General features: G+C 41.0%; 1 protein-coding gene across 1 annotated transcript in view; it reads right to left on the reverse strand.

Annotated features, from left to right (window-relative positions):
• LOC140191505 (signal transducer and activator of transcription 5B-like) overlaps positions 1–21,197 on the reverse strand; it is a 157,244-nt gene that overhangs the window by 28,108 nt on the left and 107,939 nt on the right. The window contains exons 7-11 of the mRNA XM_072248958.1: positions 18,049–18,077; positions 15,057–15,205; positions 7,971–8,108; positions 6,921–7,100; positions 2,294–2,381 (exon numbers count right to left, since the gene is read on the reverse strand). Coding sequence (XP_072105059.1) covers positions 2,294–2,381; positions 6,921–7,100; positions 7,971–8,108; positions 15,057–15,205; positions 18,049–18,077 — 584 coding nt within the window. The remainder of the gene's footprint in view (positions 1–2,293; positions 2,382–6,920; positions 7,101–7,970; positions 8,109–15,056; positions 15,206–18,048; positions 18,078–21,197) is intronic.

A 21,197-nucleotide genomic window follows, 5' to 3' on the forward strand; every position in this document is an offset into this window, starting at 1 on the left:
AATTGTGGTTACGAGGTTATGTAGAAGTCAGACTAGGTCAGGGTGCAGGTTTCCTTCCTGAACTATAATTTGTGAACCAGTTAGTTTGTATTTTACAACAATTCAGTAGCCTCTGGTCACTTTTACTGAAAGCCACTTTTTATTTTACTGACGCAGACATGAGGAAATCTGCAGATGCTAGAAATTCAAGCAACACACACAAAATGCTGGTGAACGCAGCAGGTCAGGCAGCATCTATAGGAAGAGGTACAGTCGATGTTTCGGGCCGAGACCCTTCGTCAGGACTAACTGAAAGAAGAGATAGTAAGAGATTTGAAAGTGGGAGGGGGAGGGGGAGATCTGAACTGACAGGAGAAGACAGGAGGGGGAGGGATGGAGCTAAGAGCTGGAAAGTTGATTGGCAAAAGGGATATGAGGCTGGAGAAGGGAGAGGATCATGGGACGGGCGGCCTAGGGAGAAAGACAGGGGGAGGGGGGAAGCCCAGAGGATGGGCAAGGGGTATAGTGAGAGGGACAGAGGGAGAAAAAAAAGAGAAAAAAAAGAAACAAAAACAAATTTAATAATAATAAATAAATAAAGAAAGAAAGAAAGAAAGAATGGGTACGAAGGGGAGGAGGGGCATTAACGGAAGTTAGAGAAGTCAATGTTCATGCCATCAGGTTGGAGGCTACCCAGACGGAATATAAGGTGTTGTTCCTCCAACCTGAGTGTGGCTTCATCTTTACAGTAGAGGAGGCCGCGGATAGACATATCAGAATGGGAATGGGACGCGGAATTAAAATGTGTGGCCACTGGGAGATCCTGCTTTCTCTGGCAGACAGAGCGTAGGTGTTCAGCGAAACGGTCTCCCAGCCTAGGCTGGGTCTCGCCAATATATAGAAGGCTGCATCTGGAGCACGGGACGCAGTATATCACCCCAGCCGACTCACAGGTGAAGTGTCGCCTCACCTGGAAGGACTGTCTGGGGCCCTGAATGGTGGTAAGGGAGGAAGTGTAAGGGCATGTGTAGCACTTGTTCCGCTTACAAGGATAAGTGCCGGGAAGGAGATCAGTGGGAAGGGATGGGGGGGACGAATGGACAAGGGAGTCACGTAGGGAGCGATCCCTGCGGAAAGCAGAAAGTGGGGGGAGGGAAGGATGTACTCAGTGGTGGGTTCCCTTTGGAGGTGGCGGAAGTTATGGAGAATTATATATTGGATCCGGAGGCTGGTGGGGTGGTAGGTGAGGACAAGGGGAACCCTATTCCTAGTGGGGTGGCGGGAGGATGGGGTGAGAGCAGATGTGCGTGAAATGGGAGAGATGCGTTTGAGAGCAGAGTTGATGGTGGAGGAAGGGAAGCCTCTTTCTTTAAAAAAGGACATCTCCCTCATCCTGGAATGAAAAGCCTCATCCTGAGAGCAGATGCGGTGGAGACGGAGGGATTACGAGAAGGGGATGGCATTTTTACAAGAGACAGGGTGGGAAGAGGAATAGTTCAGGTAGCTGTGAGAGTCCGTAGGCTTATAGTAAACATCAGTAGATAAGTTGTCTCCAGAGATAGAGACAGAAAGATCTAGAAAGGGGAGGGAGCTGTCAGAAATGGATCAGGTAAACTTGAGGGCAGGGTGAAAGTTGGAGGCAAAGTTAATGAAGTCAACGAGCTCAGCATGCGTGCAGGAAGCAGCGCCAATGCAGTCGATGTAGTGAAGGAAAAGTGGGGGACAGATACCAGAATAGGCATGGAACATAGATTGTTCCACAAAGCCAACAAAAAGGCAGGCATAGCTAGGACCCATACGGGTGCCCATAGCTACACCTTTAGTTTGGAGGAAATGGAAGGAGCCAAAGGAGAAATTATTAAGAATAAGGACTAATTCCGCTAGACGGAGCAGAGTGGTGGTAGAGGGGAACTGGTTAGGTCTGGAATCCAAAAAGAAGCGGAGAGCTTTGAGACCTTCCTGATGGGGGATGGAAGTATATAAGGACTGGACATCCATGGTGAAAATAAAGCGGTGGGGGGGGCCAGGGAACTTAAAATCATCCAAAAGTTTAAGAGCGTGAGAAGTGTCACGAACATAGGTAGGAAGAGATTGAACAAGGTGGGGGGGGATAAAACAGTGTCGAGGAGTTTAAATTCTCAAACTGTCATCGGAACTAGCATTCTTTGTATTATTAGTCTAGGCTCCTGAATAACTTTTCCAGTAACACAAGCACTCGACCACACATAACCAGGGTCAGAGTAGAGTGAATCAAGACAGCTAAATACAGCTCTCTTCAGGATTACAATATTTGCCTTTTAAGTTTAACACTTACCATATTCCTGAAGCTGGCACTGGTGGTTTTTGTAGCATTACTAAATTCCAATAAGCTGGTACTGTTCATGATTTCTCCTGTGTTTTCACTGGAACAAAATACATGTAATTTCACAGTTACGACAACTTACATTTCATTCATAACCTAATTAAAATTATTAAGTTTAAATTTTCCCATTGGATACAAGAAAACTCGACCATAATAACCTAAAGCCCAAAGGGTAGACAACTTCTCAACCAAAAAATCTAATTAATGTTTCTTTGTCTGACTTGTGTAAATCCCACTTGGATTATTATGGGCAAAGTGATGTTATCCAACATCAAATAACCTTCCAGTAATCACCATTTTAGTTCACACCTGAATGAGATTAATGTTCATTTGGGAGAGATGGTGCAGGACTAGCTGGCATTTGCTAACTTGTTCGGTAACATAATTTCATCTATACTTTTTCTTTTATAGCTGTAAGTGTGATATACGGCATTAAATTTGGGAAACCTGAAAAGATGCTAGTCATTTCTGAGAACTTTGCTTTAGTCACTGTTTTGCAATAAGATATGTTCGTATTATACTCCAAGATACATTGGTATATTATTATTGTAAGACCATAAGAAACAGGAGCAGAATAAGGCCATTCGGCCCATTGAGTCCACTCTGTCATTCAATCATGGCTGATCTTTTTTTCCCTCCTCAACCCCACTCCCTGGCCTTCTCCCTGTAACCTTTGATGCCGTGGCCAATCAAGAATCTATCACTCTCTGCCTTAAGTACACCCAACAACCTGGCCTCCACAGCTGACTGTGGTAGCAAATTCCACAAATTCACCACCCTCTGGCTAAAGAAATTTGTCTGCATCTCTGTTTTAAATGGACGCCCCTCTATCCTGAGGCTGCGTCTTTTTGTCCGAGACTCCCCCACCATGGGAAGCGTCCTTTCCACATCTACTCTGTCTAGGCCTTTCAACATTGGAAAGGTTTCAATGAGATCCCCCATCACCCTTCTAAATTTCAGTGAGTACAGACCCAGAGCCATCAAATATTTCTCGTATGATAACCCTTTCGTTCCTGGAATCATCCTTGTGAACCTCCTCTGGACCCTCTCCAATGACAGCACATGTTTTCTAAGATGAGGAGCCCAAAACTATTCACAACACTCAAGGTGATGCCTCATCAGTGCCTTATAAAGCCTCAACATCACATCCCTGCTCTTGTATTCTAGACCTCTTGAAATGAATGCTAACATTGCATTTGCCTTCCTCACCACTGACTCAACCTGCACGTTAACATTCAGGGTGTTCTGCACAAGGACTCTCAAGTCCCTCTGCATCTCAGATTCCTGGATTCTCTCCCTGTTTAGAAAATAGTCTGCACGTTCATTTCTTCTACCAAAGTGCACGACCATGTATTTTCCAATATTGTATTTCATTTGACACTTTCTTGACAATTCTCCTAATTTTTCTAAGTCCTTCTGCATCCTTCCTGTTTCCTCAACACTACCTGCCCCTCCACCAATCTTCATATCATCTGCAAACTTGGCAACAAAGCTACCTATTCCATTATTTAAATCACTTATATACAGCATAAAAAGAAGCGGTCCCAACACCGACTCCTGCAGAACACCACTAGTCACTGGCAGCCAACCAGAAAAGGATCTTTTTATTCCAACTTGCTGCCTCCTACTAATCAGTAAATGCTCTAGCCATGTTAGTAACTTCCTTATAATACCATGGGCTCTTAAATTGGTAAGCAGGCTCATGTGTGGCACCTTGTCAAGGGCCTTTTGAAAGTCCAAATATACAACAATCCACTGGATCCACTTTATCTATCCTACTTGTAATCTCCTCAAACAGGTTTGTCAAGCAGGATTTTTCCTGAAGGAAACCATGCTGACTTTGTACTATCTTGTCCTGTGTCACCAAGTACTCCATCACCTCATCCTTAACAATGGACCCCAATATCTTCCCAACCACTGAGGTCAGGCTAACTGGTCTATAATTTCCTTTCTGCTGCCTTCCTCCTTTCTTAAAGAGTGGAGTGACATTTGCAATTTTCCAGTCCTCAGGCACCATGCCAGAGTCCAATAATTTTTGTAGGATCATTACAAATGTCTCCACAATCTCTACTATTACCTCTTTCAGAACCCTAGAGTGCAGTTCATCTGGTCTGGGTGACTTATGTACCCTTAGGTCTTTCAGCTTTTTGAGCACCTTCTCCCTTGTAATAGTAACTGCACTCACTTCTCTTCCCTCACACACTACAACATTTGGCACATTGCTTGTGTCTTCCACAGTGAAGACTGATGCAAAATACTGCTGAACTGTCTTGGCCTGAAACGCCGACTGTACTCTTTTCCATAGATGCTGCCTGGCCTGCTGAGTTTCTCCAGCATTTTGTGTGGATACTTGGATTTCCAGAATCTGCAGATTTTCTCTTGTTTGCAAAATACTCATTTAGTTCATCTGTCATCTCCTTGCCCCCTGTTATTATTTTACCGGCCTCATTTTCTAGCAGTCCTATATCCACTCTCATTCTCACTTTTATTTTTTATATACTTGAAAAAGCTTTATCTATCCACCTTGATATTGTTTGCTAGCTTGCTTTCATATTTCATCTTTTCCCTCCTAATGATTCCTTTAGTTGCTCTCTGTATATTTTTAAAAGCTTCCCAATCCTCTATCTTCCCGCTAATTTTTGCTTTGTTGCATGCTCTCGCTTTTGCTGTTACATTAGCGTTGACTTCCCTTGTCAGCCACGGTTGTACTATTTTGCCATTTGAGTATTTCTTTGTTTTTAGAATACATCTATCCTGCACCTTCCTCATTTCCCCCAGAAACTCAGGCCATTGCTGCTCTGCTGTCATCCCTGCTAGCATCTCCTTCTAATTTACTTTGGCCAACTCCTCTCTCATACCACTGTAATTTACTGTACTCCACTGAAATACTGCTATGTCAGACTTTACTTTCTCCCTTTCAAATTTCAAGTTGAACTCAATTGTGATCACTGCCTCATAAGTACTCCTTTACCTTAAGCTCACTAATCATCTACGATTCTATAGCCTCCGGTTAATCCCCAGTTATATCATACTTGGAATATTGTGTTCCGTTTTGATTGCCTCATTATAGGAAGGATGTGGAAGCTTTAGAGAGGGTGCAGAGGAGATTTAGTAGGATGCTGTCTGGACATGAGAGCATGTCATGAGGATAGTTTGACCTAGCTAGGGCTTTTCTCTTTGGAGCGAAGGAGGATGAGAGGTGACTTGATGGAGGTGTACAAGATGATAAGAGGCATAGATCAAGTGGATCAGGGGTGCCAGTAGATGCAGGTACATCAGGGACATTTAAGAAACTTTTGGATAGGCACATGGATGTTAGAAAAATGGAGGGCTACATAGGAAGGAAGGGTTAGATTGATCTTAGAGTAGGTTATAAGATTGGCATAACATAGTGGGTTGAAGGACCTACACTGTGCTGTAGTGTCCTATGTTCCATATCAAGGTTTCATATTATCATACAAGTTCAAAGTTCAAGGTACATATAGGTCACATGTAGGACCCAATAACCATAATAGAATCAATGAAAGACGGCACCAACAGGGTGGACAACCAATGTGCAAGACAACAAACTGTGCAAATACAAAAAGAAAGAAAGAAATCATAATAATAAATATTGAAAACATGACATAAAGAGTCTGTAAAAGTGTGGGAACATTTCAATGACAGGGTGAGTGAAGTTATCCCTATTGATTCAAGAGCTTGATGGTTGAAGGGCATTAGCTGTTCCTAAATCTGGGGTGTGGGTCTTGAGGCTCCTGTACAATCTTTGTGACGGCAGCAATGAAAAGAAAGTGTGACCTGGTTGCTGGGGTACAACAAAAAGGGGGGATGCTGTGGTTGGCAAGGACCAGTTGGGCTGAAGGGCCTGCTTTTGTGGTGTATTATTCTATGACTCCACAAAAAAAAAAGAAGCCATTTGGTCTATACCAGCTCTCAGAGTAGTCCTGTTACTTCCATTTCCCTACTTAGTTCTCTATAACCTAATCTCTTAGACATGCCCATCAACTCCCTACCAGCAAGTCTTTGGGATGTGGGAGGAAACCGGAGCACCACAGGCATATCCTTAGGTCATGACTGAATCCGGGTCACTGGTGCTGCTGCGCTGCTGTCCCACCCATATTACACAAGCACATTAGACCTCATTACATGACACAAGACAACTATGTTATCTTTCAGAAACTAAGGAATAGCAAACACTAGATGAATTTCATTCCCCCCAATATTAAACCAATTAAATTTGCAAATGATCATGAGGTGAATTGAAGGACAGTAGCTATCCCATGACATCAAACCACAGAGAAATTTAAAAAGCCAAGGATGAGAATCTATTCCATCCCTGCTATCTTTGTCTGACAGGAGAATACACATCATAGTACAATGGTCTCTGTTTTATTATTTCATAAATTATTATTGCACATTGGTAAATTATTATTGTGTATATTATCAGTCTGTACTTTATTATTAGTTAAGTCTGCACACTGCTAAGTGTGTTTTTAAATGTTGTTTCTGTAACAAAAAAATTTCCCACTCAGGATCAATAAAGTACTTATTATTATTATTATGTTGGATTTATTCTTACCTCTGTATATTCCCATGTTGTCTCATAACTCTGGCTTGTTGCTCTGTAATGATTATGGCTTTCACAAGAGGAGGCTTTGCTTGAGCATTCAGCCTCACTCCAAGAAGAAATCGAACTGTCGATGAAAACTTACTCTGAGTCTTTAGCACCTGTGGAGGCTGCTTTTCCACAAGAAATGCACTGTAGAAAGATAGAGCAAGGTCAAAATGTTTGCTAATTACTGGTTTGACACATTAGACCTTTTTAAAAATTATATTTATCATCTTTTTGCCTCAGCTCTAGATAACAAGTGACAGCGGCTAAGCAGGGTCAATATTCTCCTCCTCAGACTCTATACGGAGCTATTTATCCCTTGCATTGTGCCAAAACTAGGAACTGGGGAGAGTGGAGGAAGTGAATTTCACCACTCCACCAGCTCTCCTTCCTGCCCTCACTGCATACAGTTGCCACTGCATTCTTCCTGGAAAAAAAGCAACTTTCACTAACATTAGTTTGATTAGAATGCCAAGCTACATTTGTTTTACTTTATTATTTTAAGCCCACCAAATTTTACTAATGCACACGTGACAAAGAAGCGCACTAATACAAATGTAGGGTGACAGGCAGGAGCAACTTCACAGCAACAGATTCAAACTTTACATTCCTTATTACACTCTGGCTTGGCAAATTTGACATTCAAAGCCACAAGAACAAATTCTGCTTTAATCCTCAATTCGCACATCCTGTTCTTGGTGGAGCTAACTTCTATGTTTCAAATCATTGTGATTTGCGCAAGATAAAATGGTGGCTGCTGTGCACTTGCCAAATTGCAGCTGGAGTGGAGTAGAAGATTTAGTTCAGTGGCAAAGCCATCTATAATTTTAGGGTGCATTATCTTTGAATTGAGATAATTATAAATCCTACTCCACACATAGGGCTTCCTTTATATCAGGATACACGCAGAAGATCAGGTTGTTTGCGCTTGCAGCTCTAGGTAGATTTGGATACAAATTTAATTGGTTGGCAACCTCCATTTTGCTAGTATAATCAAGGTGGTAATAAAGAAGTTACCTTCTAACCAAGTTATTGAGTAAGGAGGAGAGCTTCTCGGGCACTCCTGATATCTGGTCAATAGCAACGTCTTCCTGTGAGCTAATCAGCCCAAATTCTTGCTGAATCTGACAGTTCATTTCTGCAAGTTTATCACACCTGGAATAAGAGCAGACTTTAACGTTGACATCTTACCCCAATTCAAAAGAACACACCGAGAATTCGGTCAACTAGAACTCTAGAAATCGAAGACTATTCATTATAAGACCTGTTGGAATTCCAATTCATGGCAACATTCCAAATTTCCTTGCGAAAATGTCCTTATTTCAAATTGTAATGTACCACAACAGCACTAAGGGAGTACTTATACCAGAAGGATTGTCGTGGTTTAAGGTATGGCTCTTAAGGGAAATTAAGGAGAGGTAATAAATGCTGGCCGTCCTAGGAACACCCATCTTCTGAGAATCAATACTACTACTACTAAAAAACCCCAACTGGTCAACTGCAACTCACTAGCATCTTGTCATCAAGGTGGAATGCAGGCAATTCAAGATCAGGACCTACTAAAGGACACCTAGAATGACTAGAGCAGCAGCTACTTCATGTAGGAACAACAAAATATGAATGCTTTACCAATGTTGATGTTAAAGAATTATTTGGTTTAGGATCTTTTGAAGTTTAGCTGTGGAACCCTCAAAGTAAACTGCTAATCAGTCCACTTGGTTTCCATAAACAAAGAACAACACTTTCTCTCGCTCCCTCTCTCTCCCTCCAGCTCTACAGTGCAGGAACAGGAATAGAAATACCCAAAGTACACATGTAGCCATTAACTCAGAGCATTCCCAATATCAGGTCAGGTTGTACAGCTTGGTAACAGGCTCTTCTGGCCCAACAAGTCCATGCCACCCAGTTACACCCAAGCAACCAATTAACTTACTTATTAATAAACCTTTGAAATGTGGGAGGAAACCCATACAGCCATGGGGAGAATGTACAAACTCCTTAGAGGCAGCGGAAGGAATTGAACCTGTGTCACTGGTGCTGTAATAGTGTTGAGCTAACCACCACGTTACCAGGGGATACTTAGCCTATAGGCAAATAACTTCCTTCGAACAAAGAAATGCTGGCATAAATTGACAAAGAATCTCTCTATCTGAGTGAGGTGGCTGATTGCAGCCAAGACATAATCTACAATGGGATTCAATATATCTGATCAAGAAATGGGAGAGGAAAAACTCTTAGCATTTGCAGGGCTGATTGTGAATAGCTGAGCATTGCTGGGAAATGTATGCAGATAAATATCAGCAAGGATGACAAAATCCAATTGCCTCTTATGAGCAAATAATTAACTAGGTGTCACCCATGAGGTTTACGGATAAAAAATGGTCATTTGGAGAGCTGGCAGTAGATAGATGCCAGCAGAGGAATTGTACATTCTGAAGTTAAGGCAAATATTTATTAACATTGGATGGAAGAAATAAAAATTTACGCAAAATAAATAATTAATTGCAAACATGCAAACTTTATTACTGAAATGCATACCAAATTTGACATTTCTTCAACAAAAGCTAATAAGTGTAATTTTAAGTTAACTATATCAGATCATTCCAATGACATGTTCAAACTATTTGAACTTTAACAATATGGCCTTGCATTCATGACAGACCATGAACAATTCACAAACTTCTGTGATAAGTACCTCTCCTTAAAGCTCCCCCATTGCAGGTCAGGAAGTAGCCACTTTTGCTGAAATCACTAGATTTTTTTTAAGAGTCAATGTGTTTCCTTACTAGTTTTCAGTTTTAAAAAATCTGATTGAATTTGTATGGAAGTCACAACAAATCTGGAAATGATTTCTACTTGAAACCTCCAGCAGTGCCAGTCAGATTCTGCTGGACCACAACAGGCAGAAATGAGGTAAAGTTATTTAAAAAAATGGATGCAATCATTCTCCATTATTGGGGAGTTGAAGAAATCCAGAATTATTTGGCTTGGGATCTGCTGGTGTTTAGCTGTAGGACCCTCAAAGTAATCAGTCCACTTGATTTCCATAAACTAAGAACAACACTCTCTCTGTCTCCTAAAAATCAGGGAGGATTTTATTAAGGAGCTAATCCCCTGGGTTGAGAAACTAAAGCTGGAGCTGGATGACCTAAGGCTGATTCAGGAGAATGAGGAGAAGACAGTCATCCTAGAGTTGCAGGAGGCAGGTAACTGGATGACGTGTCAGGAGCGGGAAAGGAAATAGGCAGCCAGTGCAGAGTACTCCTGCTGAACTATGATGTCGTGGCCATTACAGAGACTTGGCGGTCACAGGGGCAGGGATAGCTGTGGCTTGCTCCAGGGCTTAGATGTTTCAAGAGGGACAGGAAGGGAGGTAAAAGAGGTAGGGAGGGGCATTGCTGATCAGTAACAGCTGCAGAAAGGGAGGATATTGTAGAGGGATAGTCTACAGAGTCAGTGTAGGTGCAAGTCAGAAACAGGAAGGAGCAATCACTCTTTTGGGAGTATTCTATAGATATCCCCCCCCCCACCCCAATAGTAACGAGAAACGCTGAGGAACAGAACAGATCGGAAGGCAAAAATGTGCAAAAAAAAACAGGGTTGTTGTCAAGGGTGATTTCAACTTCCCTAGTATTTATCGACAACTCCTTATTGCCAAAGGTTTAGACGAGGTGGAATTTGTTAGGTATATCCAGAAAGGATTCCTGACACAATACACAGACAGGCCACCTAGAGCAGGGGCCATATTGGACCTGGTGTTAGGCAGTGAAGCAGGTCAGGTATCAGATCTCTCAGTGGATGAGCTTTTCAGAGACAGTTCCATGACCATTTACCATAACCTTGGAGAGGGAAACTGAGTTACAGAGAAAGGTTGAATAGGTTAGGACTTTATTCCCTGGAGTGTAGAAGAATGAGGGGAGATTTGATAGCGGTATATAAAATTATGATGGGTATAGATAGAGTGAATGCAAGCAGGCTTTTTCCACTGAGGCAAGGGGAAAAAAAAATACCAGAGGACATGGGTTAAGGGTGAAGGGGGAAAAGTTTAAAGGGAATATTAGGGGGGGCTTCTTCACACAGAGAGTGGTGGGAGTGTGGAATGAACTGCCAGATGAAGTGGTAAATGCAGGCTCACTTTTAACATTTAAGAAAAACTTGGACAGGTACATGGATGGGAGGTGTATGGAAGGATATGGTCCAGGTGCAGCTCAGTGGGACTAAGCAGAAAAATGGTTTGGCACAGCCAAGAAGGGCCAAAAGGCCCGTTTCTGTGCTGTTATGGTTCTATGGACAGGAGCAGACAGTATATGAAAGTAGTTAATTGGGGGAAGAGGGAATTATGATGCTATTAGGCAGGAACTGAGGAGCATAAATTGGGAATGGGTGTACTCAGGGAAATACACAACGGAAATGTGGAGGTTGTTTAGGGGGCACTTGCTGGAGGTTCTGGGTGGGTTTGTCCCATTGAGGCAGGGAAAGGATGGTAGGGCGAAGGAGCCATGGTTGACAAGAGATGTGGAACATCTGGTCAAGAAGAAGAAAGCTTACTTAAGGTTTAGGAACCCAAGGTCATGCAGCCCTCTACAGAGTTACAAAGTATCCAGGAAGGAGCTGAAGAATGGACTTGGGAGAGCTAGAAGGGGACATGAGAAGGCCTTGGTGAATAGGATGAAGGAAAACCCCAAAGTGTTCTACACGTATGTGAAGAACACTTCTTCTCACAGGTCACAGGAGTAGTACCAGAAGATTGTGGGGTGGCAAGTGTTATTCCTTTGTTCAAGAAAGGTAATAAGGATAACCCTGGGAATGATAGACATGGTCTTGTAAGGGGCAGGTCATGCTTCACAGGCCTGTTTGAATTCTTTGAGGAAGTGACAAAACAATTTGATGAAGTTCGAGAGTGGATGTGGTGCACATAGATTTTAGTAAGGCGTTTGACAAGGTTCCACGCAGTAGGCTCATTCAGAAATTCAGGAGGCATGGGATTCAGGAAAACCTGGCTGTGTGGATTCAGAATTAGCTTGTCCACAGAAGGCAGGGGGTGGTTGTAGATGGAGTGTATTCTGCCTGGAGGTCAGTGACCAGTGGTGTTCTGCAGGAATCTGTGCTCTTTGTGATTTTTATAAATCATTTGGATGAGGAAGTGGAAAGGTGGGTTAGTAAGTTTACAGATGACATAAAGATTGGTGGTGGTGTTGATAGCGTAGAAAGTTGTCATAGGTGACAACGGGACTTTGACAGGATACAGATCTGTGCTGAGAATCTGGAAAAGTGTGAAGTGATACACTTTGGAAGGTCCAACTTGAAGGCAGAATTCAGGGTTAATGGCAGGATTCTTAACAATGAAGAAACAAAAGGATCTAGGGGTCCACATCTATAGATCACTCAAAGCTGTTGTGCAAGTTGATAGGGTGGTTAAGAAGGCATATGATGTGTTGGGCTTCGTTAATCAGGGGATTGAGTTCAAGAGCCGTAAGGTAATGCTTCAGGTCTATAAAACTCTGGTTAGACTGCACTTGGAATATTGTGTTCAGTTCTGGTTGCTTCATTGTAGGAACGATGTAGAAGCTTAAGTGATGATGCAAAGAAGATTTACCAGGATGTTGTCTTGAGTGAGCTGGAGCTTTTTTCTTTGGAATGAAGGAGGATGAGAGGTGACTTGATTGAGGTATACAAGATGATAAGAGGCATTGATCAAGTGGACAGTCAGAGGCTTTTTCCCAGGGCAGAAATGGCTAACATTTTAAGGGGATTGGAGGAAAGTATAGGGGGGATGTCAGAGGTAATTCTTATATATATACACACACACACACACACACACACACAGTGTTGGGTGCTTCCAGGGATGGTGGTAGAGATAGATACTTTAATGACACTTTAGAGACTCCTAGACAGGCACATAGATGAAAGAAAACTGGAGAGCTATGTGGGAGGGAAGGGTTATATTGATCTTAGAGTAGTTTACAAGGTTGGCACAATATCATGTGCTGTAATGTTCGATATTCTATGTTCTCTGATTCTCATTTCTGATTTCAAGAAGACTTTGTTTGGAAATTCACAAAGGTATAGTAACAAATATAAAATACTTAAGTATAGTTTAATTAAACCAAAGTGCCCAACAAATAACATTTTTGAGGGATATGCCTGACTCAATCCCACTTGGAATTGCCATTGCTAGTATCACACTCCTTCAAGTTGTACTTATGCTAAATGCAGACATCATCTGTAATCGTACATCTAGCCTGACATCAATTTTATGACTCAACAACATTATCTTTCATTGTTTTCCCTCACTGTCTCTCATTTAGTGAGTCAGCAATTAGGAATTTGAATTGCCGAACGTCTATTATAAATGCTGTATTCTCACAATCTACTCCAAATTACAACAACTATTCCTTGAATCAAGTGCTAGCTGGCAATGTAAAAGGGAAAGAGTAGACCGGCAAATTTCATATGTCAAGAGGTCAGAGAAATAAAATCATTAAAGTAAGTAAATTGAAGGTTGCAATAACATTGATGTTGGACCACATTTAGTTCCTACACTTTACCAGCAGCAAAGGTGGAGAGTCTGAAGGAAATCAGTGAAACAGAACTCAGAGCTTTGAGTGTAAGTACTCCACACTGAAGCTCTTAATTTAAAAGCAAAATGCAATGCAGTCAAATGCCTTCAACCTATATTTAGATTCAATATAGCAAGACATTCAATATATAAATGCTCCAATTGAGAACGTTTGAAATTTTCTTTCAGGTCACCTTTCTATCTGACTTGCAGTCAATGTAACACTTTAGATAACTTCTCTTTTGCAAAATACGAATTGAACAAATTCAGGCCCACCACTAATTAGAAAAGTGATTTGGTTATATATTCATATGTCTCTATATCATTCCAGATATCTATGTCTAAAAAAGACTACAAACTTGTGATTGTGATTCAACTGTTAATTTTGTGGGAGTTTCTAGCTGGCTTTTCCTTATCCATTCATGCAACATGGATGTCAGTGGTGCAGCTGGCATTTATTGCTCATCCTTCATTTCCCTGCTGTTAAGAGTCAACACCATTGTAGGTATCGAGTGGAATATAGGTCATACCAAATAAGGGCAGCAGCTTCTCTTCCCTAAAGCACATTGGTGAACTTATTCTGTAATGTAAAAAATTACAATAATTGATGTACAGTAGATTCTGATTCATCGGGCCATTGGTTAATCGAGACAGCCGTTTATTTGGGACAACTCTTACAGAACAAAAACTAATTGAGAAAATAGCCGGGCTTTCCCTTATTTATTTGGGACACTATGCTGCTTAATTGGGAAAGGAGACTTGTTGCTGAACAGTATCTAACTAGCATCAGTCGCGTGCTTAGAGCAAACAATTTTTCAATAGTGTCAGTCGTGTGTGTTTGTATTCAAAAGGCAGTGATTTTTTTTCTTACTTATAGTTGGTGAGAAAAAAGAAGTAAGACAATCCAGAACCGTTTTCCTCATTATCACTTCAAGCATTCGGGCTTGGAGATGTGAAAAATGGCCAGGAGTGAAAATAAAACGATTTCATTACTTAGGCAAGGCAGGAACTATGAAGAATTTTAAGGCATTGGCAATCATCTGTGCTGATTTTGTTCATTTACAATCAATTTAAGAAACACGGCAGTGAACACTGGATGAATTCTTCTGTCGATAATTATTAGGAACTAATGCACAGTTTTATAGTACTGTAGTAACATTGGTAGTGTTCCAATTTGTTCTGTATTTCATTTAAATTACATAATTTGTTACTCAGTTAAACAGTAGTTTGTCTTGTTTAAACTATTTTCATGAAACTTCAGCTAATTAGGGCAGCCGCTTAATTGGGCCAAGATGTACTGGTCCTGATGTGTCTCAATTAACCAGAATTCACTGTATTAGCTTTTTATTTTGGATGTTTGTTTAACAAACTAAAGTTAAATTGTGCAGCTGTTATGGTGGGATTTGAACTCCTAACTCTGGACAATTGGTTCAGGCTTCTGGATTACTAGTACAGGAACATAAACACTATCCTGATCATAGTGTCTATGTACCAATTTATGTGTAAAATATTGCACAGCAAATGGACTAGATCTGATTCCTCACCATTCCTGAAGTGACCCCAGGTTGTCCTCAAAGTAGGCACCATTTCCTGACAGCTGAAGTCGTCGTTTCCAGTCCTGAATCATATTCAGCACAAGGCCTTGGGCCTGTTCCAGAGATCGTACCGCTTCCAAGATGCTGTAATTTCTCTCCTGTTAAAAATCCATTTAAAAAACCCAGAAGATGCATTGTTAACCTTAAGGCACATTTACCCTAATGACTGGATTCAAGGAAGTAACACAATATAAACCCATTAGAACATACCACAGAAGAGACCTATTTACATATCATGAACAGATCAGACCATCAGACCATCATGTACATCACAGGTACAATTTCGTGCCCAAAACTTAGTGCATGGTTGGGTGGTGTTTTCACAGTAGATCATATGAAATTATTGGTGAATTCGAAAACACAATATAAAAAACACAGATTAAGTCATGGGACATATGATAATAGGAAAGCATACTCTGTGATGGTACTAATTAGTTTGAGATTTCCTGTGGTCTCTGAGGGTTTTCCCTTTTATAGTAAATCTAGCTGACGAAAAGATTTGTCCTCAGTTTAATCCACTATCTCATCCACCTGTAAAAATGTAATTGAGTAACATATCTGTAAATGTTCTGTGCAATTCTATAAGAACTTTGGTATCGAAGTTTCAAAGGTTAATTTTATTGTCAAAGTATGCATATACAATACAACTCTGATATTTGTCTTCTCCAGATAGCCATAAAATGCAGAAAGACAATAGAAGTTGTTGAAAAAAAAGACATCAACCCCCTCTTTACACGTTAAGGAAAAAAACACTCACAAACCCCAATCCTCCACCCCCTCCCTTGCACAAAAGCTAACAGATTGTCCTCACAAAAATCGGCTGCTGGAACATCAAACCTCAACCCGCTTCCTCACAAAAAAAAAGGGACAATAACATCAAACAACCAATCCCCTCTCTCACACACAAATATTAACAGATCGCACACCCGGAACACCAACCTGCCAATCAGCAACAAGAAAGAAAACTGAAGGACAGCAATGTAAATCTATAGTCCAATAAGCATACAAATCTTAGAATTTTGGAAAACATCCATCAGAAACGAACTCAGTCCTTCCGTGAAGGGTGACTGCCGCACCTCGGCCTTCCAAACACAGTTGCCCTGCAGCCTTCCAAATACCACCGACTTGGCCACCAACCTGTCAACCCCGTGGCCTCCGTGGAGAGCATCCGCTAACCTCCAGCTCAATGCTTCCATCTTCTTCGACGCTTTGAGAGACTTGTCATGGCCCCACACTCAGTCTCTGGTCTTGTGAGGCAGCTCTTGGACTTCTCCGGAGATAGCAGAGTGCTAGTTCATTCGATCAAACTCCAAATTGCATGTCACAGGATCCAACAGTTTCCGAAACACAATCAAGGCAAAATGAACAAGCAAAAGGTACAGAAAAGGTGAAATAATCAAAGAAATTGACTATCTGGAAGATGTCGCCCGAGGAATCATTGTTCGCTGGCGCCATCTTGATTGGAAGAAAGCAAGTAGTTTTGCACTGCAATCTCAGAGTTCAGAGTTCCTATAATCTAAGATGCTGTATTGTTCTTTTCCCTCAACGAAACTATTGATGTCTAAGCACACTCAATTAAAAACGTAAATCCAGAAATTGCTGTGTGCAATAATTTGCTCCCTTGCAAGGTGTGTTGCTGCAGTCTGCACCAAAGCAATTAATGGAGCCAGTGAATTGATGTGAACCTCAACTTTATATGCACTATTCTCAGTGTAATAAAAACGTTGAGCTTTGTTGAATGAATTGTTACTAAGCTTTTAATATATAATCCACAATCACTGCTGAATAACCCTTTGGGCTTGAGTAATTAATTATGTGTGTGGAATCTACTTTCCTCAAAATCCATGGATTTTGTAACAATTCTACTTATACCTTTATCAATGCATGTGTCCCAATATTTATTTAGCTCTCTGTAAAATGTTTAAAAGATTGTAAAAAAAAATTAAAGCTTCTCATTTGCCAGTTTGACTTCTTTTAATCTGATTGGCTGCTCAGGCAGCTTGATAGCATCAGTGTTATTGGATTGCACAATCCCCAGTAGAAGATGCCTGACAGGAACTGATGCCAGGAAGTTCAGACCACAGAGGCTTCTACAAGGTCAGTCACAAATATTATACTGTTGCCACTGACAGGAAAATCAAGGCTATTTATTTCGAGTCTCTTTTTTAGAAAAGTACACCACCTTCGTCCCCTTGCCAATCCGTAACCATTAGATATTTGTCAGTCTAACATTAGCCAATGTCTTCACAATCTGGTCCCTTCATTCCCTTTATAACCACTTTACTAATGTTTTGAATTGAAGTCTCAGTGCCCATTTAGCACCACAGTTAAGCTGAAAAGCTGATTCTTCACTAAGTTTCAGTTTATCTCGATCCAGATTTCATCCCCAAAATATTTATGATTTATATTCCAAACTCAAATTCTCAAACCCCTCCTCAACATTATCCAAATTTCTTACTGCATTGTTCGCTGGGCTAAGTCAAACCCACATAACGCCCTTGCTACTAAGAGATCCTTACAAGTTTCAGAAACCAATCCTTAAGAACACTTCACGCAGACACAGCCCTTCCTACCAATGCATACAGCTACTTATCCATGTAGGCAGACGATGGTTGCAGTGTGTATCATCTACACAATGCACTATAGTTATTCATTTAGGCTACCCTAAAAGAACCTTTCACTTTGCAACCTTCAGATCAAGAAGAGCAAGAGCAGCAGGTGCTTAGGAATACTACCCTCTGCAGGTTCCCCACCAAATCACACATTATTCTGACTTAGAAATGTATCATTGTTCCTTCATCTTTGCACTTCTCCAACACACAGCAGGAGCACCTTTTTCAACATTCCCTTTAGGTAGAGAAAGACTTGTTTCTACTTCAGTTCTGTTGACAAGACATACATGGTATTCCCAGACTCTGCCCCACAGGTGGGGAAATGATACCTGACAGGGCAGGGGAATGATCATTTTCACTAGAAGGAAAATTTAAGAAGGCAGTTTATCACCATCTTGGAGTAATTAAGAATGAACTATAAATACAGGCAGTGTCATGGACACCAACCTCTCTAAAATCAAATAAATAAAACTCCTCACAAATATTATAACCACCTCATTCCTTTTCACTCTGGTCTTCCATATACTTCCCAATGGCAGAATCTTTAGTCATCACATCCTACAGCCATGAATTCTCTACCTGAATCCCCAATTTCAATCTATGAAAAAAAATTAAACTTCTTTTGACTCTGCCTTAACCTTATTCTTTTCCTTAATCCAGTTTAGCACCCATTGTCTGTCATTCCTCACCACCAATTCATGAAGTGCTTTGGGACATTTTTCTGTATCTGGTGCTATACAGAAGTAAGTTGATGTCTGCAATGGAAGATTATATACATATAATCTTCCATTGCATATGTGTTGCAATTATATAAGTTGCAGCGCCTACAAAAAGTATTCACCCCCAGAAAATTTTCATGCTTTATTGTTCTACAACATTGAATCACAGTGGATTTAATTTGGGTTTTTTTTGACACTGATCAACAGAAAAAGACTCTTTCATGTCAAAGTAAAACAGATCTCTACAAAGTGACCTAAATTAATTACAAATATAAAGCACAAAGTAATTGACTGCATAAATATTCATTCCCTTCAAGTGAGTATTCAGTAGGTGCACCTTTGGGAGCAATTACAGCCTTGAGTCTGTGTGGATAGGTCTCTATCAGCTTTGCACATCTGGACACTACAATTTTTCCCCATCTTCTTTACAAAACTGCTCAAGCTCGGCCAGATTGCATGGGGATTGTGAGTGAACAGCTCTTTTAAGTCCAGCCACAAATTCTCAATTGAATTGAGATCTGGACTCTGACTTGGCCACTCCATGACATTAGCTTTGTTGTTTTTAAGTCATTCCTGTGTAGTTTTGGCTTTAAGCTTGGGGTCACTGTCTTGCTGGAAAACAAATCTCCCAAGTTGCAGTTCTCTTGGAAACTGCATCAGGTTTTCCTCCAGGATTTCCCTGTATGTTGCTGCATTCATTTTACCCTCTACCTTCACAAGCCTTCCAGAGCCTGCGGCAGTGAAGCATCCCCACAGCCTGATGCAGCCAGTACCGTGCTACATGGTAGGGATGGTGTGTTTTTGATGATGTGTGGCGTTTCGCTTCGCCAAACATAGCGTTCCTAGTCTGATGGCCAAAAACTTCAATTTTGGTTTTATCATACCGAAGAACCTTCTTCCAGCTGACTTCAGAGTCTCCCACATGCCTCTGGCAACTCTAGCCGAAATTTCGTGAGAGTTTTTTTTTCCCAACAGTGGCTTTCTCTTTGCCACTCTCCCACAAAGCTGCGACTGGTGAAGCACCTGGGCAGCAGCTGTTGTATGTGTAGTCTCTCCCATCTCAGCCACTGAAGCTTGTAACTTCTCCAGAGTTGTCATAGGTCTCTTGGTGGCCTCCTTCACTAGTCCCCTTCTTGCACAGTCACTCAGTTTTTGAGGACAGCCTGCTCTCAGCAGATGTACAGCTGTACCACATTCTTTCCATCTCTTGATTGAATTAACTGTACTTCAGGGATATTCAGTGACTTGGAATTTTTCTTATATCTATCTCCTGACTTGTGGAGCTGCTTGGAGTGTTCTTTTATCTTCATGGTGTAGTTTTTGTCAGGGTACTGACTCACCAGCAGTTGGACCTTCCAGATACGGGTGTACTTTTACTACAATCAATTGAAACACCTTGACTGCACACAGATCTCCATTTAACTAATTATGTGACTCCTAAAACCAATTGGTTGCACCAGTGATGATTTGGTGTGTCATATTAAAGGCGGGGGGGGGGGGGATGAATACTTATGCAATCAATAATTATTTTGTGTTTTATATTTGTAATTAACTTAGATCATTTTGCAGAGATCTGTTTACACCTTGACACAAAAGATTCTTTTTTTGTTGACCAGCGTCAAAAAAGCCAAATTAAATCCATTGTGACTCAATGTTGTAAAACAATAAAACAGAAAAACTTCCCGGGGGGGGGGGGGTGAATATTTTTTATAGGCACTGTATTTTGTAGGTTATTTGTTTTAATACTAGTGGTAAACAGCTGCCGGATGGTCTCCAGTCACAGAACAAACCCTTGTGTATGGCCTGAGGCACTTCAAACTTGTCGATTGAACTTCAGCTTAGTTTTCAAAAAGCACATCATAGAAAAAAATATTTACTTTAAATAATTTGAAATGCTGTACAATCAAGTGAACATTATCCAGTAAACAGACTGACGTAGGTTAAAATGCCTGCATTCTTTGATAGTGACAGCAGTAAGGTAAATTTCCATGAGCTTATTATTGTGTTGTTTTTTCTAAAGTCTGTATAATTTCAGGTTAAAACCATTATTTAATTTATACTTGCTAATTGATCTCCGCATAAACTTAAAGAAAATGGGAATAATCTTAATAAACTTTTGCCAGCTCACTCTATTTGTAAGGCTGTCAGCACAACTGAACAAAAACAATGAAATGCATGGAACCATCTCTATACTGTATCATTAATAACAGAACAGGAAAGCCTAACTATATGAAAATAGTCCAGTCAAAAGTACATTATTTTATACTAGGAATGCTAAGAACTATGGGATAACAGTATGTTTGGAACCAGGAGCGCCTGGAGGAAAGTTACTTTAGAGTGGGCTATGCAGTTATGACAAAGCAGAACTGATTTTGGGAGAATTTATGGAGAAAAAAAAACAGCAGTATGAGACACAATATATTCCTCTCTATTGGGAGTATTCTATAGACACCCCCCCCCCCAATAGTAACAGAGACACTGAGGAACAGAGAGAGAAGGGAGCTATCAATCTATTGGGAGTATTCGATAGACAACCCCCCCCCCCCCCAATAGTAACAGAGACACTGAGGAACAGAGAGAGAAGGGAGCTATCACCCTATTGGGACTATTCTATAGACACCCCCACCCCCCAATAGTAACAGAGACACTGAGGAACATATCGGGAAGGGAGCAATCAATCTATTGGGAGTATTCTATAGACACCCCCCTCCCCCCAGTAGTAACAGAGACACTGAGGAAGAGATCTGGAAGGAAGCAAT

This window comes from Mobula birostris, chromosome X, assembly GCF_030028105.1.
Source record: "Mobula birostris isolate sMobBir1 chromosome X, sMobBir1.hap1, whole genome shotgun sequence".
Taxonomy (NCBI): Eukaryota; Metazoa; Chordata; class Chondrichthyes; order Myliobatiformes; family Myliobatidae; genus Mobula; species Mobula birostris.